The sequence below is a fragment of the Pleurodeles waltl genome, chromosome 4_2 (genome assembly GCF_031143425.1).
Source record: "Pleurodeles waltl isolate 20211129_DDA chromosome 4_2, aPleWal1.hap1.20221129, whole genome shotgun sequence".
In the NCBI taxonomy this organism is placed as follows: Eukaryota; Metazoa; Chordata; class Amphibia; order Caudata; family Salamandridae; genus Pleurodeles; species Pleurodeles waltl.
In genome coordinates this window covers 863,979,556-863,995,622 of record NC_090443.1, presented here as the reverse complement: position 1 = coordinate 863,995,622, position 16,067 = coordinate 863,979,556, and the positions used below count along the sequence as shown (strand labels likewise).

General features: G+C 43.7%; 1 protein-coding gene across 1 annotated transcript in view; it reads right to left on the bottom strand.

Annotated features, from left to right (window-relative positions):
• DHCR24 (24-dehydrocholesterol reductase) overlaps positions 1–16,067 on the bottom strand; it is a 106,720-nt gene that overhangs the window by 17,395 nt on the left and 73,258 nt on the right. The window contains exons 6-7 of the mRNA XM_069232613.1: positions 5,596–5,739; positions 2,087–2,284 (exon numbers count right to left, since the gene is read on the bottom strand). Coding sequence (XP_069088714.1) covers positions 2,087–2,284; positions 5,596–5,739 — 342 coding nt within the window. The remainder of the gene's footprint in view (positions 1–2,086; positions 2,285–5,595; positions 5,740–16,067) is intronic.

The window sequence follows — 16,067 nt, the reverse complement described above, 5'->3', positions numbered from 1 at the left end:
GTCAACAAGCTGACCACACTGAGCAGGTGGGAGGGGCTGTGGCAGCTGAGAAGACCATGTGTGACAAACAGGAGGTTTAGTGGAAGCACAACGGCCATGGTGCGCACGAGAGAGGGGGCAGAGGCATGCACAAAAGACTATGGTGGACAGAAGGGAAGGGTAAAGGCTGGACAGAGAAAGAAGAGAGGGCAGGGAAAGGGTCTTCACAACAGTCCATGCACAGCAGGCAGGTGGAGCATTTGCAGCACAACAGAGCATGGATGGCAGAAAGTAGTGGCAGCAAAGTGAACAATGGAGGACAGAAGGGAGGGGTTAGGGGCATGGAACTCTAGCAGGCAGAATGGATGTGGCAGGGACAGGCGCCACCCATGTGACCATGCTAAGCAGGCGGGAGGGGCAATGGCAGTTCGACAGAATACTCAGAGTAGATAGGATGGGCAGTGGCAGGTCCATGGCACACAGTGGGCAAAAAGGAGGAAGCAGGGGCATGCACACAGACATCCAAGGGCAGGGGGAAGGAAGGTAGGGGCAGCAAGCAAAGCACAGAGGCTAAGCAGGAGGGCAATGATGGGGCATATAATTTGGTAATTGAGGGCAGAAGGAGTAGGGAGATACATCAAGCTAAATGGAGGGAAATGGCAGCACACTGGACCGTGCAGGGCAGGATGGAAGGGGCTGGTGCATGGTCTAGGACTTTAGAGGTTAGGGAGGAGGTGGATGGAGCAGCAAGCTGACTGTTCAGGGCAGATGGGAAGGGCAGTGGCAGAACAACGGCCACACAGGGCTATAATGAGGGAGCAGGGGCCTGGACTTGGAAAATGGATGGCAAGGGCGGGAGCTGGAGCAGCAAGCTTGGGTGAGGGCAACACAATGCCAGGCCCTGTGTCCAATCCACCCCGCCCCCCAAACCACGCATTGTGATAGGCAGCTTTAAAAAAAAAAAAAAACAATGGAAAAAAAATAAAGGTTATAGGGACATTATAGCTAGGAAACAGAGTAAAAAAAACACTTAGACATTTACTAAAAAAAACAAAGGTCATAGAGACTTTATAGTTAGGTTCAGATTTTACACGCACAAAACCATGGAAATTCAGCTTGTATAGTCAGAGTTCCCTCGTATATTAAGGTAAATATAATCCACAACCCTGGCATGCATCGGTAACTATCCCAGATATTACATCACTCATGACATCGTCTATGACATCACTGATAAGATCACTGTAACACCTGAAGAAAATTATTGATGAGAAAAATGTGCATGGTGAGGGCGCGAATTATAGTTACCTTAGGGCACAAGTTATAGTTACTTAAAATAACTAACTAGAAAAGCTGAATTTCTATGGTTCCACTAGTGTAAAAACTGAACTTAACTATAACGTCCTTGTAACCTTTGGTTTCTTTGTGAAAAAAAAAAAATATATATATATATATATATTTATGTGTGTGTGTATATAGTCTGGTTAAAGCCTGGACTACAGTTATTTTGTCAGGTAAGCAGATGTGGACTTAGAAATAGTAAATCTATATTTCTCTCTCTCTCTTATATAAGAATTTACTATTCTTAAGTCCACGTCTACTTACCTGACAATACTATTGTAGTCGAGGCTTCAACCAGAATATTGTGAACCACCCCACCATCCAGGTAATTTAAGATGAAGGGTATCCTTCTCTTAGTGACAACCCGGTGAAGTCAGTCTTCACCTCAACATTGCCTACTTCTTGACCCCCATCTAAACTTCAAATGTCACTACTATCCCTCAGACGCCTGGAACGTAAACGGAGAAATACCCTTCTGCCGCAATGTAGAATATGTGCCTTCATATATACACCCAGTCAACCTACTTAAAGGTATGTTTCGGAATCCTAAATTACTGTTTGTTTTTTACTATGTTGAAATGGGAGAACCATATTCTGTGAGTGACAGTCTACAATGATAACTTCAGGTCACAGAATCCGAACTGTGTCCTAATTCAGTAACTAGAGTTAAACTCTTTTAAAGTGACTTTCACCTGTTATAACGTAACTCTACACTCCTTTTAAAGAAGTGCCCGTTTCAAATAAAATGTTTTAGAAGAAAGAACCTTACACTAATTTCACTGTCAAAGACGTTGATAGATTTTTCTAGGTGCTTCATTGGGACCAGCATATCTTGCACCACATGATGTTGTTCATACAATTTTCTAATTGTCTCTCCTTGTGTGAGTTTCAATAAAGAGATTTTTGGAGGCACCATCCAACCAAAGAGAGAACGAAAAACTGGGTTGTTGCCGAATGGAATGATGTCCTTTAAGAGGGAAAAAGCAGAAACAATAAATGTACAACTGGTTATGTGAAGCAGATCATTCACTTTTAATGTGTCAGTTATTTTTCATACAGAAAATATCAGGCATCCAAGTATCATATGGAGCAGTTTGAGTTTGTAACAGAGATCATAGAAAAAAAAACTGCTACCATGTTAACACTAGTTCTCCATCACTGAATCTTGATCATAATCTATACAATTTCTATAGTGGTCAAACAGGTGCCTGTTAAACATGTAAGAAGTCAAAAAAGCTAAATAAAACTGAGAAGCATTTTTCATTATTGGTGAAGGGCGATGCTGAAATACCACTCTTTGAGACAGTGTTACCTTCTCCGCAATAGTCAGTAGGTCTCCTCCTAGACCCAAAGAGGAAATATACCCTTTTTAGAGAAAAAGAAGAACTAGCGGGTGTCCGTTACTCTCACTCCAGAAAGTTGTGCCCTATTATACAGGGAGTCAGTGAAACCAAACCAGTTAGAGAATCTCTTATCTGCACGTGATGCTAAAAGGAGCACAGCTCTTGTACTCCCAGGTCAGTACTCAGACACAATAGTTGGTATTTTACCATAGTATGATTTTTTTATTCTGCCTGTTTGCCTATAAATTATGTAGATCAAGCTGATCCTAATTATTACAAGCATTTCAGCAGATAATACGTACATCAGTGCGAATGTTAAATAGGACCCAAATTCTAATTACTCACACTGTCCTGGACTTTCACTCTATTCCTTACCCTACGTGGCCTAATACTGCCAGCGGTCCAGTCTATGATGCTGTATTAATTTGCTTATATATATGTTAAGCTAGGTATAGCTTTCTTCGCTTACTTTATGTAGTCATCAGTTGAAATTCAGCCCTTTAGCATGTTCTTTCAGTAACCAGTCCATGTCTAGAACTGTGACCCTGCATCAATGTTAAGCTCCTGGTTTACTCCAAATTGAACAAAACGCTATTTGCAGAAGCACACAGAAGCTACTGTTTCTTTCCCTTTTAACTTTTAAGACACATCTCTAATTTCTACATTGCCACGGACCCTTGCAACTGCAGTTACAACAAATGCACCACAGAACAGGAAGTTGCCCTTCCCTTCCCTGTCTTGTTAGTTTGTATGGTGTAAAAAACAAAATGGAGTTTCTAAATTGAAAACATGGTGATCAAGCACAATTCCATTAACAATACCACTAAACCAGATAGTCCACTCTGGACCCTACATCTAATAAACACAATCTCTAATAGTAAATGCAATCATGTTTACAGGCAACCTGGTGAAAGCCCTGCAACACAAGACAAGGCAGCTATTCATGGTGATGCAGCAAGGAATCAGCAGCTCTATTAATGTTGAGTATTCACTATCTTATACATTCTCATTCTAAATACATGTCTGCCTTATCAAGCATAAGCTTTCGTAACAAAGTCAGGATTGAGTCTCCTAAATATTACAATCAAAAACTTAAGAGCACACTGTTCAGTGATGAGTACTCCTCAATACCAAGTCGGGGAAGAGAAAGAGTCACCTGAAGCATTAGCTAGTTAGGAGCACCAACTCTTTTTCCAATCTCACTAACTCACACAATGGGACACATTTTACACTTCCAGTTTTTGTTGGCATCCATCAAAACAATCTCTTGCGTGGCCCATCGGGCACTGCAGCACCAGCCCGATGATAAGCAGGCCTGATGACGAAGCATGCCACCTAAGGGTGAGTGGGGGCTCTTGCTCCTAACTAACTAATGCTTCCGGTAACTGTTTCTCCTCCCCGACTTGGTATTGAGGAGTACTCATCACAGAACAGGGTACTCTTATGTTTTTGACTGTTTAATTTTGGAAGACTGTAAACTGGACGGGAAGAATCTCCCAGCCCCTCTTTTCTTATTTGCTAAATATTACAGCCTCTCCGCTCTATAATTGTCCTTAGTCTCCGATCGACGCCCTACTCATCAAGAGCAAGGGAATCCATTGGAAACACCTTACAACCTAGGCTGCAGTTCTTCTCATTCGCAGTGGCTGGTCCTTGCTCCCATTAAAAGAATGAATGAAACTTTAAAACCTTCATGGGGGTTTCCTTAAGACCGTTTTGCATACTAAGGCAATGCTATATTAAAATAATTTATAAGGTTCAAAGGGTATGCCATTACTTTTAAAAATTGTTAATTCTTACTGTTTAATTCGTTTAAAGTGTTTTACAGTGATGAGAGAAGTTCATTCTACACACAGTGAACAAGATATGTAAAAAGTTGTAAAAGCACAATAAAGTGCATTTGGTGGAGTAAATGAATTTGATTGAACTTGATGTGGAAGTATCTTTGTATAACATTACAAAGGTAGCATGACTATTTTCTGTAGGTAATGACTGTGCAATCTTATAGTACATAGAAACATTCAGCAGTAGAGAGGGACTGCTAGGATGCAATTATCTTTGCACGCTGGTCCCAAGTAATAGATGTGCCACTGTGAAAGGCTGAAAATATGCATCTTCAAGAATTGAAGATGACAGCGGGTGCCAGAGATGCATTCCTGGAAACAACCATAAGTTAGAAAGTGTACCTCTTATGTTTTTACTCTTGTATGGGAGACAACAAAAAGGCATCTAAAATGCATTTAAGCAGGGAACCATTGAATCCTCTCTCTTACCTTTACTAATAGTTACATGGCACAATGAGACAACTGTTTCATCTCCCACACATACACTGCTTTTTATGGCCACTGGTTCCTTTTTTACAAAAAAGACCACTTGAGGGGAATTCCTCTCTTGTTTCCTTTCAACTCTCGTAAGTCACCAGATCCCCTCTTTTTAGGTTATTTGCCAAATAATCTGCCCCTAGGGTGTCTCCTCATCTTTTGGTTTTAGAGACTTAACACCAGCATGCCACAGGAAGCAGTCTGATCAATTCCACAAAAGTGACCAATGGTAGTGTCTGAGTATTTCTCAACCAAATATAAAGTTAGCCAGTCAAATGATGGAGGTAAACGGTTGCTGCAGTTTGTGGATAACCTGCTGAATTTTGGTATCACTCCAAGAAGAACAAACTTCATTTTTCTGTAGCTGACAAATCATCAAGTTGGAAGAGAACACTTGTTACTTACAGAGCTATGACATGGAAAACTGTTAGCAAGCACTAAAGAAAAACATTTTATCACTGAAATAGTCCTAGTTAATGTCCCCGGAGAGGGGGGAGGAACTGGTGAACTTCTACATTGCAATTTGCCTTCCAGGCAAATTATCCAACACTGCAGTTTATTAGTTGCACAGCTATCGCCTCCTACAGAAACATGAGAAGCCATGAGAACCTTACTTGAAGCTCCCAGAAGATGCTCCGTGTATGTCTATGGTAATAATGTCTTAAAGGAATGTACTCTGTTCCACCGCAGTTCACTCTCAGATACTTTTCCACGTGCTTAAAGAACCATGGTTTCCAGTAGTCTCCAATTCTGTTAATCTAAAGAAAGGAAAAACATGGGTTAGTACATAGAAAATGGCTTGTAACTGCAGATCATTAGAGTGAAAGTGTAGATAACGGTCAGTGTGCATGTAATAATGGGTACTGTTTCTAGTTTTATGCATATCTTACAAAAAAAATTACCAAGAAAAAAATAAGTGCCCTATTGCTGATAATCTTGGTTTTTCGCTCTCTTTATTAAACCAGTCAGGAATTCAAGGCACAATGCAGGCTCGACCAGAAATCCTCTTTGTAACAATGCTGTTGCTTTAATATTTTGGTTCAAGTCTCTCCTCACTTGTGTCCCACTGTAAGTGGGACACTTGACAACCTTAAGGTGGTCTATCCCCAAACTTTTTGCTTTACTCCATTTTTTGCTTACACTCAATTGACACATTTAATTTACTTATAAGATCTTACTAAAATGGTACTACTTGTACCCAGGGCCTACAAATTAAATGCTACTAGTGGGCCTGCAACACATGTTGTGCCGCCCTCTTCAGTAGCCTTTTAAGGCATGTCTCAAGCCTGCCACTGCGGCCTCTGCATGCAGTTTTAAATTGCCATTTCAACCTGTCAAACTAAACCTTTTGCCAGTCCCAAACCTTCCTTTATAATACTATGTCACCCCCTAGGTTTAGCCCTTAACAATCCAATGGGCAGGGTACAGTGTATTTAAAAAGTTGGACATGCACAAAGTTTTTACATATCCGGCTTTTGAAAAACCTTACACTTGCTTGTCACTAATGCAACGTCAACCCCAACCAGAGGACAGCATTGGGTTCCTTTTTTACATTTGATCAGTGATAACTTTCAATTTGGGGCAGGCAGGAATGTCGAGTTTAGTGTCTAAGGATTTGTAATTTAAAACCTTCTTTAATGATCAAGTTGGATTTTAAGTCACAAATCTGATAATGCCACTTTTAGAAAATTGGTATTTTTGTGGAGTGACCATGTGGTGCCTGCATCCTCTATTCTGGGTCACATTACTAGGTTAACAGGCAGTTGGTCTTTGTGTATTACTCCCAGACACTGAGATAAACGGGGAATAAGTATTGGTAGTACAGGCCATCTCTGACTTGATGAGGGGGAAAAGGAAAATGAGTTACTTACCTGTAACTATAGTTCTCCAGTATTGGAATCTTTCATAGATTCACATGCTTGAATCATTCCCTGTCGTCGAGCTGGGAGTCCCTGGTACCTTTTATCAAGGTAGGCTTAAACCCATAGGCCCAAGGCCTCTCAGTTTAGCATTCTATCAGAGTCATTTTGAGGAAAAAAGGACCAAACTTGAGAGTCCACCAATCAGGCGCCACCACCATTTAGAATGCCCCTGAGAGGAGGTCCAGTCCCTCAGATTTTCTTAGCACAAGTGCATAGTCATAATAACAGTGAATAAGAGTGGTAATGGTGAGCTTCTCCAGGGAGGTGGGTGGGTCACACGTGAATCTATGAAAGACTCCAAGACTGGAGAATGAAAATTTCACTTACCCAGTGTACATCTGTTCGTGGCATCAGTCGCTGAAGATTCACATGTTGTGCATAGCCCGCCATCTGGTGTTGGGTCGGAGTGTTACAAGTTGTTTTTCTTCGAAGAAGTCTTTCGAGTCACGGGACCGAGGGACTCCTCCTCTTTGTCTCCATTGTGCATGGGCGTCGACTCCATCTTCGATTGTTTTCCCCGCAGAGGGTGAGGTAGGAGTTGTTTGTTAGTAATAGTGCCCATGCAATGGATTGAATAAGTATGTACCTATTTAAGATTTAATATATTTACAAATGTACAAAGTTGAAGCTAACTTCCAAACGGCTACAGGCTCCCGGGGAGGTGGGTGGGCACATGTGAATCTTCAGCGACTGATGCCACGAACAGATGTACACTGGGTAAGTTACATTTTCAGTTCGATGGCATCTGTCGCTGTAGATACACATGTTGTGCATAGACTAGTAAGCAGTTATCTCCCCAAAAGCGGTGGCTCAGCCTGTAGGAGTGGAAGTAGTCTGAAATAAGGTTCTTAGTACGGCTTGACCTACTGTGGCTTGTTGTGCGGACAGCACGTCTACACAGTAGTGCTTGGTAAATGTGTGAGGCGTAGACCATGTGGCTGCCTTACATATTTCGTGCATTGGAATATTCCCTAGGAAGGCCATGGTAGCGCCTTTCTTTCTGGTTGAGTGTGCCCTTGGTGTAATGGGCAGTTGTCTTTTTGCTTTAAGGTAGCAGATTTGGATGCACTTAACTATCCATCTGGCTATACCCTGTTTCGATATTGGGTTTCCTGCGTGGGGTTTTTGAAATGCAATAAACAGTTGTTTAGTTTTTCTGATGTTTTTAGTTCTGTCGATGTAGTACATTAGTGCTCTTTTGACATCTAACGTATGTAGTGCCCTTTCAGCTATGGAATCTGGCTGTGGGAAGAACACTGGTAGCTCTACCGTTTGATTTAGGTGGAACGGTGAAATAACCTTTGGCAAAAATTTAGGATTGGTCCTTAGGACTACTTTATTTTTGTGTAGTTGGATAAAAGGTTCTTGTATTGTAAACGCCTGAATTTCACTTACTCTTCTTAGAGATGTGATGGCGATGAGAAATGCAACTTTCCAGGTTAGGAATTGTATTTCGCAAGAATGCATAGGTTCAAAGGGTGGACCCATGAGTCTTGTTAAGATGATGTTGAGGTTCCATGAAGGAACGGGTGGTGTCCTTGGTGGTATAATTCTTTTGAGGCCTTCCATAAACGCTTTAATGACAGGTATCCTAAATAGTGAAGTTGAATGGGTAATCTGCAGGTATGCAGATATTGCTGCGAGGTGTTTTTTAATGGAAGAGAAGGCCAGGTTCGATTTTTGTAAGTGTAGTAAGTAACCCACTACATCCTTTGGAGATGCGTGTAATGGTTGAATTTGATTATGATGGCAGTAGCAAACAAATGTTTTCCATTTGCTTGCATAGCAGTGTCTAGTGGATGGTCTTCTAGCTTGCTTTATGACTTCCAAACATTCTTGTGTGAGGTTTAAGTGTCCGAATTCTAGGATTTCAGGAGCCAGATTGCTAGATTCAGCGATGCTGGGTTTGGATGCCTGATCTGTTGTTTGTGTTGTGTTAACAGATCTGGCCTGTTGGGCAATTTGACGTGGGGTACTACTGATAGGTCTAGCAGTGTTGTGTACCATGGTTGCCTTGCCCATGTTGGTGCTATCAGTATGAGTTTGAGTTTGTTTTGACTCAATTTGTTTACTAGATATGGAAGGAGAGGGAGAGGGGGAAAAGCGTACGCAAATATCCCTGACCAGTTCATCCATAGGGCATAGCCTTGAGACTGCCTGTGTGGGTACCTGGATGCAAAGTTTTGGCATTTTGCGTTCTCCTTTGTTGCAAATAAGTCTATTTGAGGTGTTCCCCAACGTTTGAAGTAAGTGTTTAGAATTTGGGGGTGAATTTCCCATTCGTGGACTTGTTGGTGATCTCGAGAGAGATTGTCTGCAAGTTGATTCTGGATCCCTGGAATAAACTGTGCTATTAGGCGAATGTGGTTGTGAATTGCCCATTGCCATATTTTTTGTGCCAGAAGGCACAGCTGTGTCGAGTGTGTCCCCCCCTGTTTGTTTAGATAATACATTGTTGTCATGTTGTCCGTTTTGACAAGAATGTACTTGTGAGTTATGATTGGTTGAAATGCTTTTAATGCTTTGAAAACTGCTAGTAGTTCGAGGTGATTTATAGGCAGCTTTCTTTGATGTACATCCCATTGTCCTTGCATGCTGTGTTGATTGAGGTGTGCTCCCCACCCTGTCATGGAAGCATCTGTTGTTATCACGTATTGTGGCACTGGGTCTTGGAAAGGCCGCCCTTTGTTTAAATTTATATTGTTCCACCATAGAAGCGAGAGGTATGTTAGGCAGTCTATTAACACCAGATCTAGAAGGCGACCCTGTGCTTGTGACCACTGTGATGCTAGGCACTGTTGTAAGGGCCTCATGTGTAGTCTTGCGTTCGGGACAATGGCTATGCATGAGGACATCATGCCTAGGAGTTGTAATATCATCTTCGCCTGTATTTTTTGTGTTGGATACATGCGTTGTATAATCTTTTGGAAATTTTGAACCCTTTGTGGACTTGGAGTGGCTATTCCCCTCGTTGTGTCTATGGTCGCTCCTAGGTATTGTTGTACTTTGCACGGCAGAATGTGTGATTTCGCATAGTTGATGGTGAAACTGAGTTTGTAGAGGGTTTGTATGACCTGATCTGTGTGGTGTGAGCACCCTGTCAGTGAGTCGGTCTTGATTAGCCAGTCGTCTAGATACGGGAATACGTGCATGTGCTGCCTTCTGATGTGTGCAGCCACTACTGCTAGGCACTTTGTGAAGACTCTTGGTGCAGTTGTTAAACCGAACGGCAATACTTTGAATTGGTAATGTATTCCTTTGAATACGAACCTTAGGTATTTCCTGTGCGACGGATGTATTGGTATGTGGAAATACGCGTCTTTGAGATCTAAGGTTGTCATGTAATCTTGTAGCTTTAGCAATGGTAACACTTCCTGTAGCGTGACCATGTGAAAGTGTTCTGATTTGATGTATGTGTTTAGTGTTCTGAGGTCAAGGATTGGTCTCAGTGTTTTGTCCTTCTTTGGTATTAGAAAGTACAGTGAGTAAACCCCTGTATTTGTTTGTGTATCTGGTACCAGTTCTATTGCGTTCTTTTGCAGTAATGCTTGAACTTCTATTTCTAGGAGGTCCGAATGTTGTTTTGATATATTTTGTGTTTTTGGTGGTATGTTTGGAGGGATTTGTAGAAATTCTATGCAATAACCATGTTGGATAATTGCTAAGACCCAAGTGTCTGTTGTTATTTTCTCCCACTCTTGGTAATACTGACTTATTCTTCCCCCCACTGGTGTTGTGTGGAGGGGATGAGTGACGTGTGAGTCACTGTTTGTTTGTAGGTGTTTTGGGGCCTTGAAATTTTCCCCTGCTTCTAGGGAATTGTCCCCCTCTGTATTGGCCCCGAAAGCCTCCCCTTTGGTACTGTCCCTGGTAGGTGGACGCTGTTGACTGTGAGGTACTGGGTTGTGTGGATTGACCCCGAAACCCCCCTCTAAAGGTTGTCTTGCGGAAGGTGTTGAAAGTGCCTCTGCTCTGCGGGGAGTAGAGCGCGCCCATGGCTTTTGCAGTGTCAGTGTCCTTTTTTAGCTTCTCAATTGCCGTGTCCACTTCAGGTCCGAACAATTGTTGCTCATTGAATGGCATATTGAGCACCGCCTGCTGTATCTCTGGTTTAAAACCAGATGTTCGTAGCCACGCGTGCCTTCGGATGGTTACTGCCGTGTTAACTGTTCTTGCTGCTGTGTCCGCTGCGTCCATAGAGGAGCGTATCTGGTTATTGGAGATGTTTTGGCCCTCCTCAACCACTTGTTTCGCCCTCTTTTGTAGTTCTGTGGGTAGATGCTCAATGAGGTGTTGCATCTCATCCCAGTGGGCTCTGTCATATCGCGCTAGGAGCGCTTGAGAGTTTGCGATGCGCCACTGGTTTGCAGCCTGTACTGCGACCCTTTTACCGGCTGCATCAAACTTTCGGCTCTCCTTATCTGGGGGTGGTGCATCGCCCGATGTGTGGGAGTTTGCTCTCTTGCGAGCCGCCCCTACCACAACCGAATCTGGTGGCAGTTGTGAGGTGATGAAAGCTGGGTCTGTGGGAGGTGCTTTATATTTTTTTTCCACCCTCGGTGTTATTGCCCTACTTTTGACAGGCTCTTTGAATATGTCCTTTACGTGCCTTAGCATTCCTGGGAGCATAGGCAGGCTTTGGTAGGTGCTATGTGTGGAAGAGAGGGTGTTGAAGAGGAAGTCATCTTCGACAGGCTCCGAGTGTAGAGACACGTTGTGGAACTCTGCTGCTCTAGCCACCACTTGTGAATATGCTGTGCTGTCTTCTGGTGGTGAGGGCTTTGTAGGATACGCCTCTGGACTGTTGTCCGACACTGGGGCGTCGTATAAGTCCCAAGCATCTTGGTCCTGGTCACCTTGGCTTAAGGTGGTGTGAGCCGGTGAATGTGACGGAGTCTGTGCCGGTGAAATGTGAGCTACAGGTGGAGGAGAGGGTGGCGGAGTTACCTTCTTCACCAGTTTTGTTTGTGGTGCTTGTTCTTGTTGGAATTCAAGTCTCCTCTTCCTCCTAATAGGGGGAAGGGTGCTTATTTCCCTGTTCCACTCTGTATAAAAATCCTTTTTTGAGTGTGGTCCACCTCGGTGGATTGTAATTCCTCCTCGAATCTATGCTTTCGCATTTGAGAGGACAGTGATTGTTCCTCTGAATAGGAACCAGTAGTTGGCTCGGTTGCGGGTCGTTTTGGCACCGAAACCATGTCCACGCTCTTTTTCGGCTCCGAGGCGACTTTCCTCTTTTTCGGAGTCGAACCCTCTCGGCGTCGATCCTCCTCGGTGCCGCTGTCTCTGCGTCGAGCAGCTTCGGCTAGGCTATCTCGGCGTCGATCCTTGTCGGCAGCACTATCTCGGTCCAGAGATGGTTCGGTGCCTGTGTCTCGACCCGAGTCGGACGATCTCGGCACTATTACGGCCTTCTTCGGTGCCGATGGTCGGTCACCGAGTTTATGGGTTGAGCCATGGCCTGATGGCAGTGGCGTCCCCTGGGCCTTGTCAGTTTTCTTATGTGCTATCTTCGACGTCTTACTCACTGTTTCATGGTCGTCGAATTCGTCCGAGTCCGATTCCTGGATCGAGAAGGCTTCTACTTCTTCTTGTTCCTCGAAATCTCGGTGTCCTGTCGGCGTGGACGCCATTTGCAGTCTTCTGGCTCGGCGGTCACGGAGCGTTTTTCGGGACCGGAACGCACGACAGGCCTCACAAGTTTCTTCCCTGTGCTCGGGCGACAGGCACAGGTTACAGACCGAATGTTGGTCTGTATATGGGTATTTGTTGTGGCATTTAGGACAGAATCGGAACGGGGTCAGTTCCATCAGCGTCGATGTCACACGCGGTCGGGCCGACCAGGCCCCGACGGGGGATCGAAAACTACCCCGAAGGGAAACGGAGATGTTATCGTATCGATGCGTTGTCGATGCTATCTAACCCGATCCCGATTCAACAATACCGACTTAATTTTCCGATTTTGAGCTAACTTTCCGTTCCGAAACCCGGAGCGAAAGGAACACGTCCGAACCAGATGGCGGAAAGAAAACAACCGAAGATGGAGTCGACGCCCATGCGCAATGGAGACAAAGAGGAGGAGTCCCTCGGTCCCGTGACTCGAAAGACTTCTTCGAAGAAAAACAACTTGTAACACTCCGACCCAACACCAGATGGCGGGCTATGCACAACATGTGTATCTACAGCGACAGATGCCATCGAACCTATAGTTACAGTTAAGTAACTAATTTTCTTACTCCAGTATTGGAACTTTCATAGATTCACATGCTTGAACCAGAGTAGTGAGCAGTAATGATGCTCATTGCAGAATAAACTATAATAGTTTCCAATCAATATGAACAAGTAAACATAAGTACATATTAAAGCTTAAAATCTAGACATTGATATTGGAAACTATATTGTATATCAGTCTTCTTGTTGGATAGATTTTAAAAATAAACAATATGCACATCTGACCTTACGATGGCGGGATGGTAGGGATAGTTCACCTTTACTGGAAAAGATGTCTTAGGACCGCATGGCCCACAGCTACTTCTCCTTGAGACACTGCATCTAGGCAGTAATGTCTGGTGAATGTGCAACAGCTTTTCCAGGTTGCTGCCCTACAAATGGAGCGGCACTCCCGCAAACAGTGCCATGGATGATGGTACTGCCCGTGTAGAGTGAGCACGAACAGAAGCCTGTAGCGGCTTGCCTGCTGCTTGATGGAAAAACCAGATTGCTGAAGAAATCCATCTTGCGATGCTCTGTTTGAACAGAGGTTGACCTTTCAAGGCACAATGTAAGCCATGAACAATTGGCTAAATTTGCAAAAGGATTTAGTCCTGTCCAGATAGAACTTTATGCAAATTTTTATGTCTAATGAGTGTAGAGTCCTTTCCGCTGCGTTGCCGGATTTGGGAAGAATGTTTTCAGGACCAACAGCTCATTAATATGAAAGCTCTGGGTACAAATCGTGGGTTTGTGCGTAGGTTTATTCTATCCTGTCTAATCTGTAAAAAAAGGTTCCTGGATAGACAGTGCTTAGAGTTCACTGTCTCATCTGGCTGACGTGGGAGCTTTGAGAAGGGCTACCTTCCATGAAAGAAATTTCAGAGAAATTCTATGGATTGGCTCAAATGGCTGCTTCATGAGTTGCACAAGGACAATGTTGAGATTCCAGGAAGGAGGTCTGAAAGGTGGAAAAACCTTGAATAGGTCCTTTAGACACTGTTTAATAATTTTGGATGACCACAGAGAAGGTGAACTCCTTGATCGTCTAAAAGAAGAAATAGCCAGAGGGTGAACTCTAATGGAGGAGTGAGCAAGGCCAGAGCGTGTGAGATGTAACAAATATGGCAATATTTGTTCCTGTGATGACAATATGGGATGTATCTGTTGCTGTTGGCACCATAGATAGAATCTCTTCCACTTACATTAGTATATTTTATTGGTGCTGACTGCTCTGGCCCTGGACAGTATATCCCTGCACTTCAGCCGGATGTCTAGATGTGTGTGCACAGGAGCCATGCTGCTAAGTGTAGTGATAGAGGATTTGGGTGCAAGACTTGTCCTGTGTTCATTGTCAGCAGATGCAAAGATATTTTCAGTGGGATGTGAGGTTTCACTGAAAACAGGAGAAGCTCTGTGAACCAATGCTGTTGAGGCCAGTTTGGCGCTATTAAGATCAGCGTGCAGGGTTCCATATTCCTTTTGATTAGAACCATTGGAATCAGGGGAAAAGCAGGAAAAGCTTAAGCAAAGATTCTGCACCATGCCATGGAAAACGCATTCCCCCATGAGCCCGATGGTGATGCAAACTTGCATGGTATCGGCATTTGGTGTTTGACGGGCTGGCAACGAGGTTGAGGTTGGGTGTCCCCGCTCACTGGGAGAATAAGTGGTTGACCGTGCGCTGATCCAATTCCCATTTGTGGCAGACTGGTTTTAGTCTGCTGAGATAATCTGGTAGCTTGTTCTGCTTCCCTGGGACATGTTCTGCTCGTAGTTGCACTCCATGTTGTATGGCCCAGTCCCAAATTTCCTATGCCTCTTTGGAGAGAAGGGATTTTGTACCTCCTTGTTTGTTGAGAGAATGCATTGTAGTGGTATTGCCTGCTCTTATTAGTACCTCCGAATTGGCAATTTGTGGAAGGAACCGGCTAGATAAACTGCCTTTAGTTCTAATATATTGATGTGCAGTTTCCGAAGAGGCGGTGGTCATTTGCCACTGATTTGTAGGTCCTGCAAAAACGCTCCCCAACCTTTTAATGAAGCGTCTGTGGTGATAACCCATGGAGAAGTCCGAGTTTGGAATGAGAGGCCGATCGATAAGATGATCCTTTTGAGTCCTCCAGACTAAACAGCAAACCAGGCTTTGATCATGGATGGAGTGATCTTGATGTGGTTGTCGAAGCTTCCTGTGGCTTGAATCCACTGCAGGCTGAGGTGTTCCTGGAGAGGGCGCTTTTTCAGTCTGCAAATTGGTATTAGTGAGATGCATGAAGACATTATCCCCAATAATGACTTGTAAAGGCGTACTGAAATGAATTTTCTTTTTTTAACTGACTTTGCCAATGACATTATTCTTTGCTATCTTTGCGTAGTGAGGCAGGGTATGCTGAAGTTGGTGTTCAGGTCTGCTCCTAAGAAAGTGATCGTATATGATGGTTGAGGATTGGACTTCTCCCAATTTATGGTTAGACCTAAGCTGTTGAGTAAGGTAATGCACTTTTTTGTTGACTTGCGTGCTGCTGAGAAGCTTATCGATCAAATATGGGAATACTTGGTGCCTTTGTTTCTTCAGGAATGCAGATGCAGGTGCTAGGCACTTCGTGAATATCCTGGGGGCTGATTTTTGACTGAATAGAAGGACTCAATATTTGCAATGGCCGCTGGCTACCATGAATCTTAGGTAGTGTCTGTGGGAAGGATGAATATGGATGTGAAAATATGCGTCTTTCAAATCTCCGGTAGACAGATATTAGCTGTGGTTCAACCAGAGAAGGACGTCCTGATGAGTTATCATGCAGAATGATTGTCTATTTTAGATAGATGTTTAACTCTCTGAGATCGAGGATCGGTCTCCAGTTTTTCATTTCTTGAGAATGAGGAAAAATCTGGAGTAAAATCCTTTCTGCCATTGAGACGGTGGAACTTTCTCTTTTGCGCCTTTGAGAATCTTC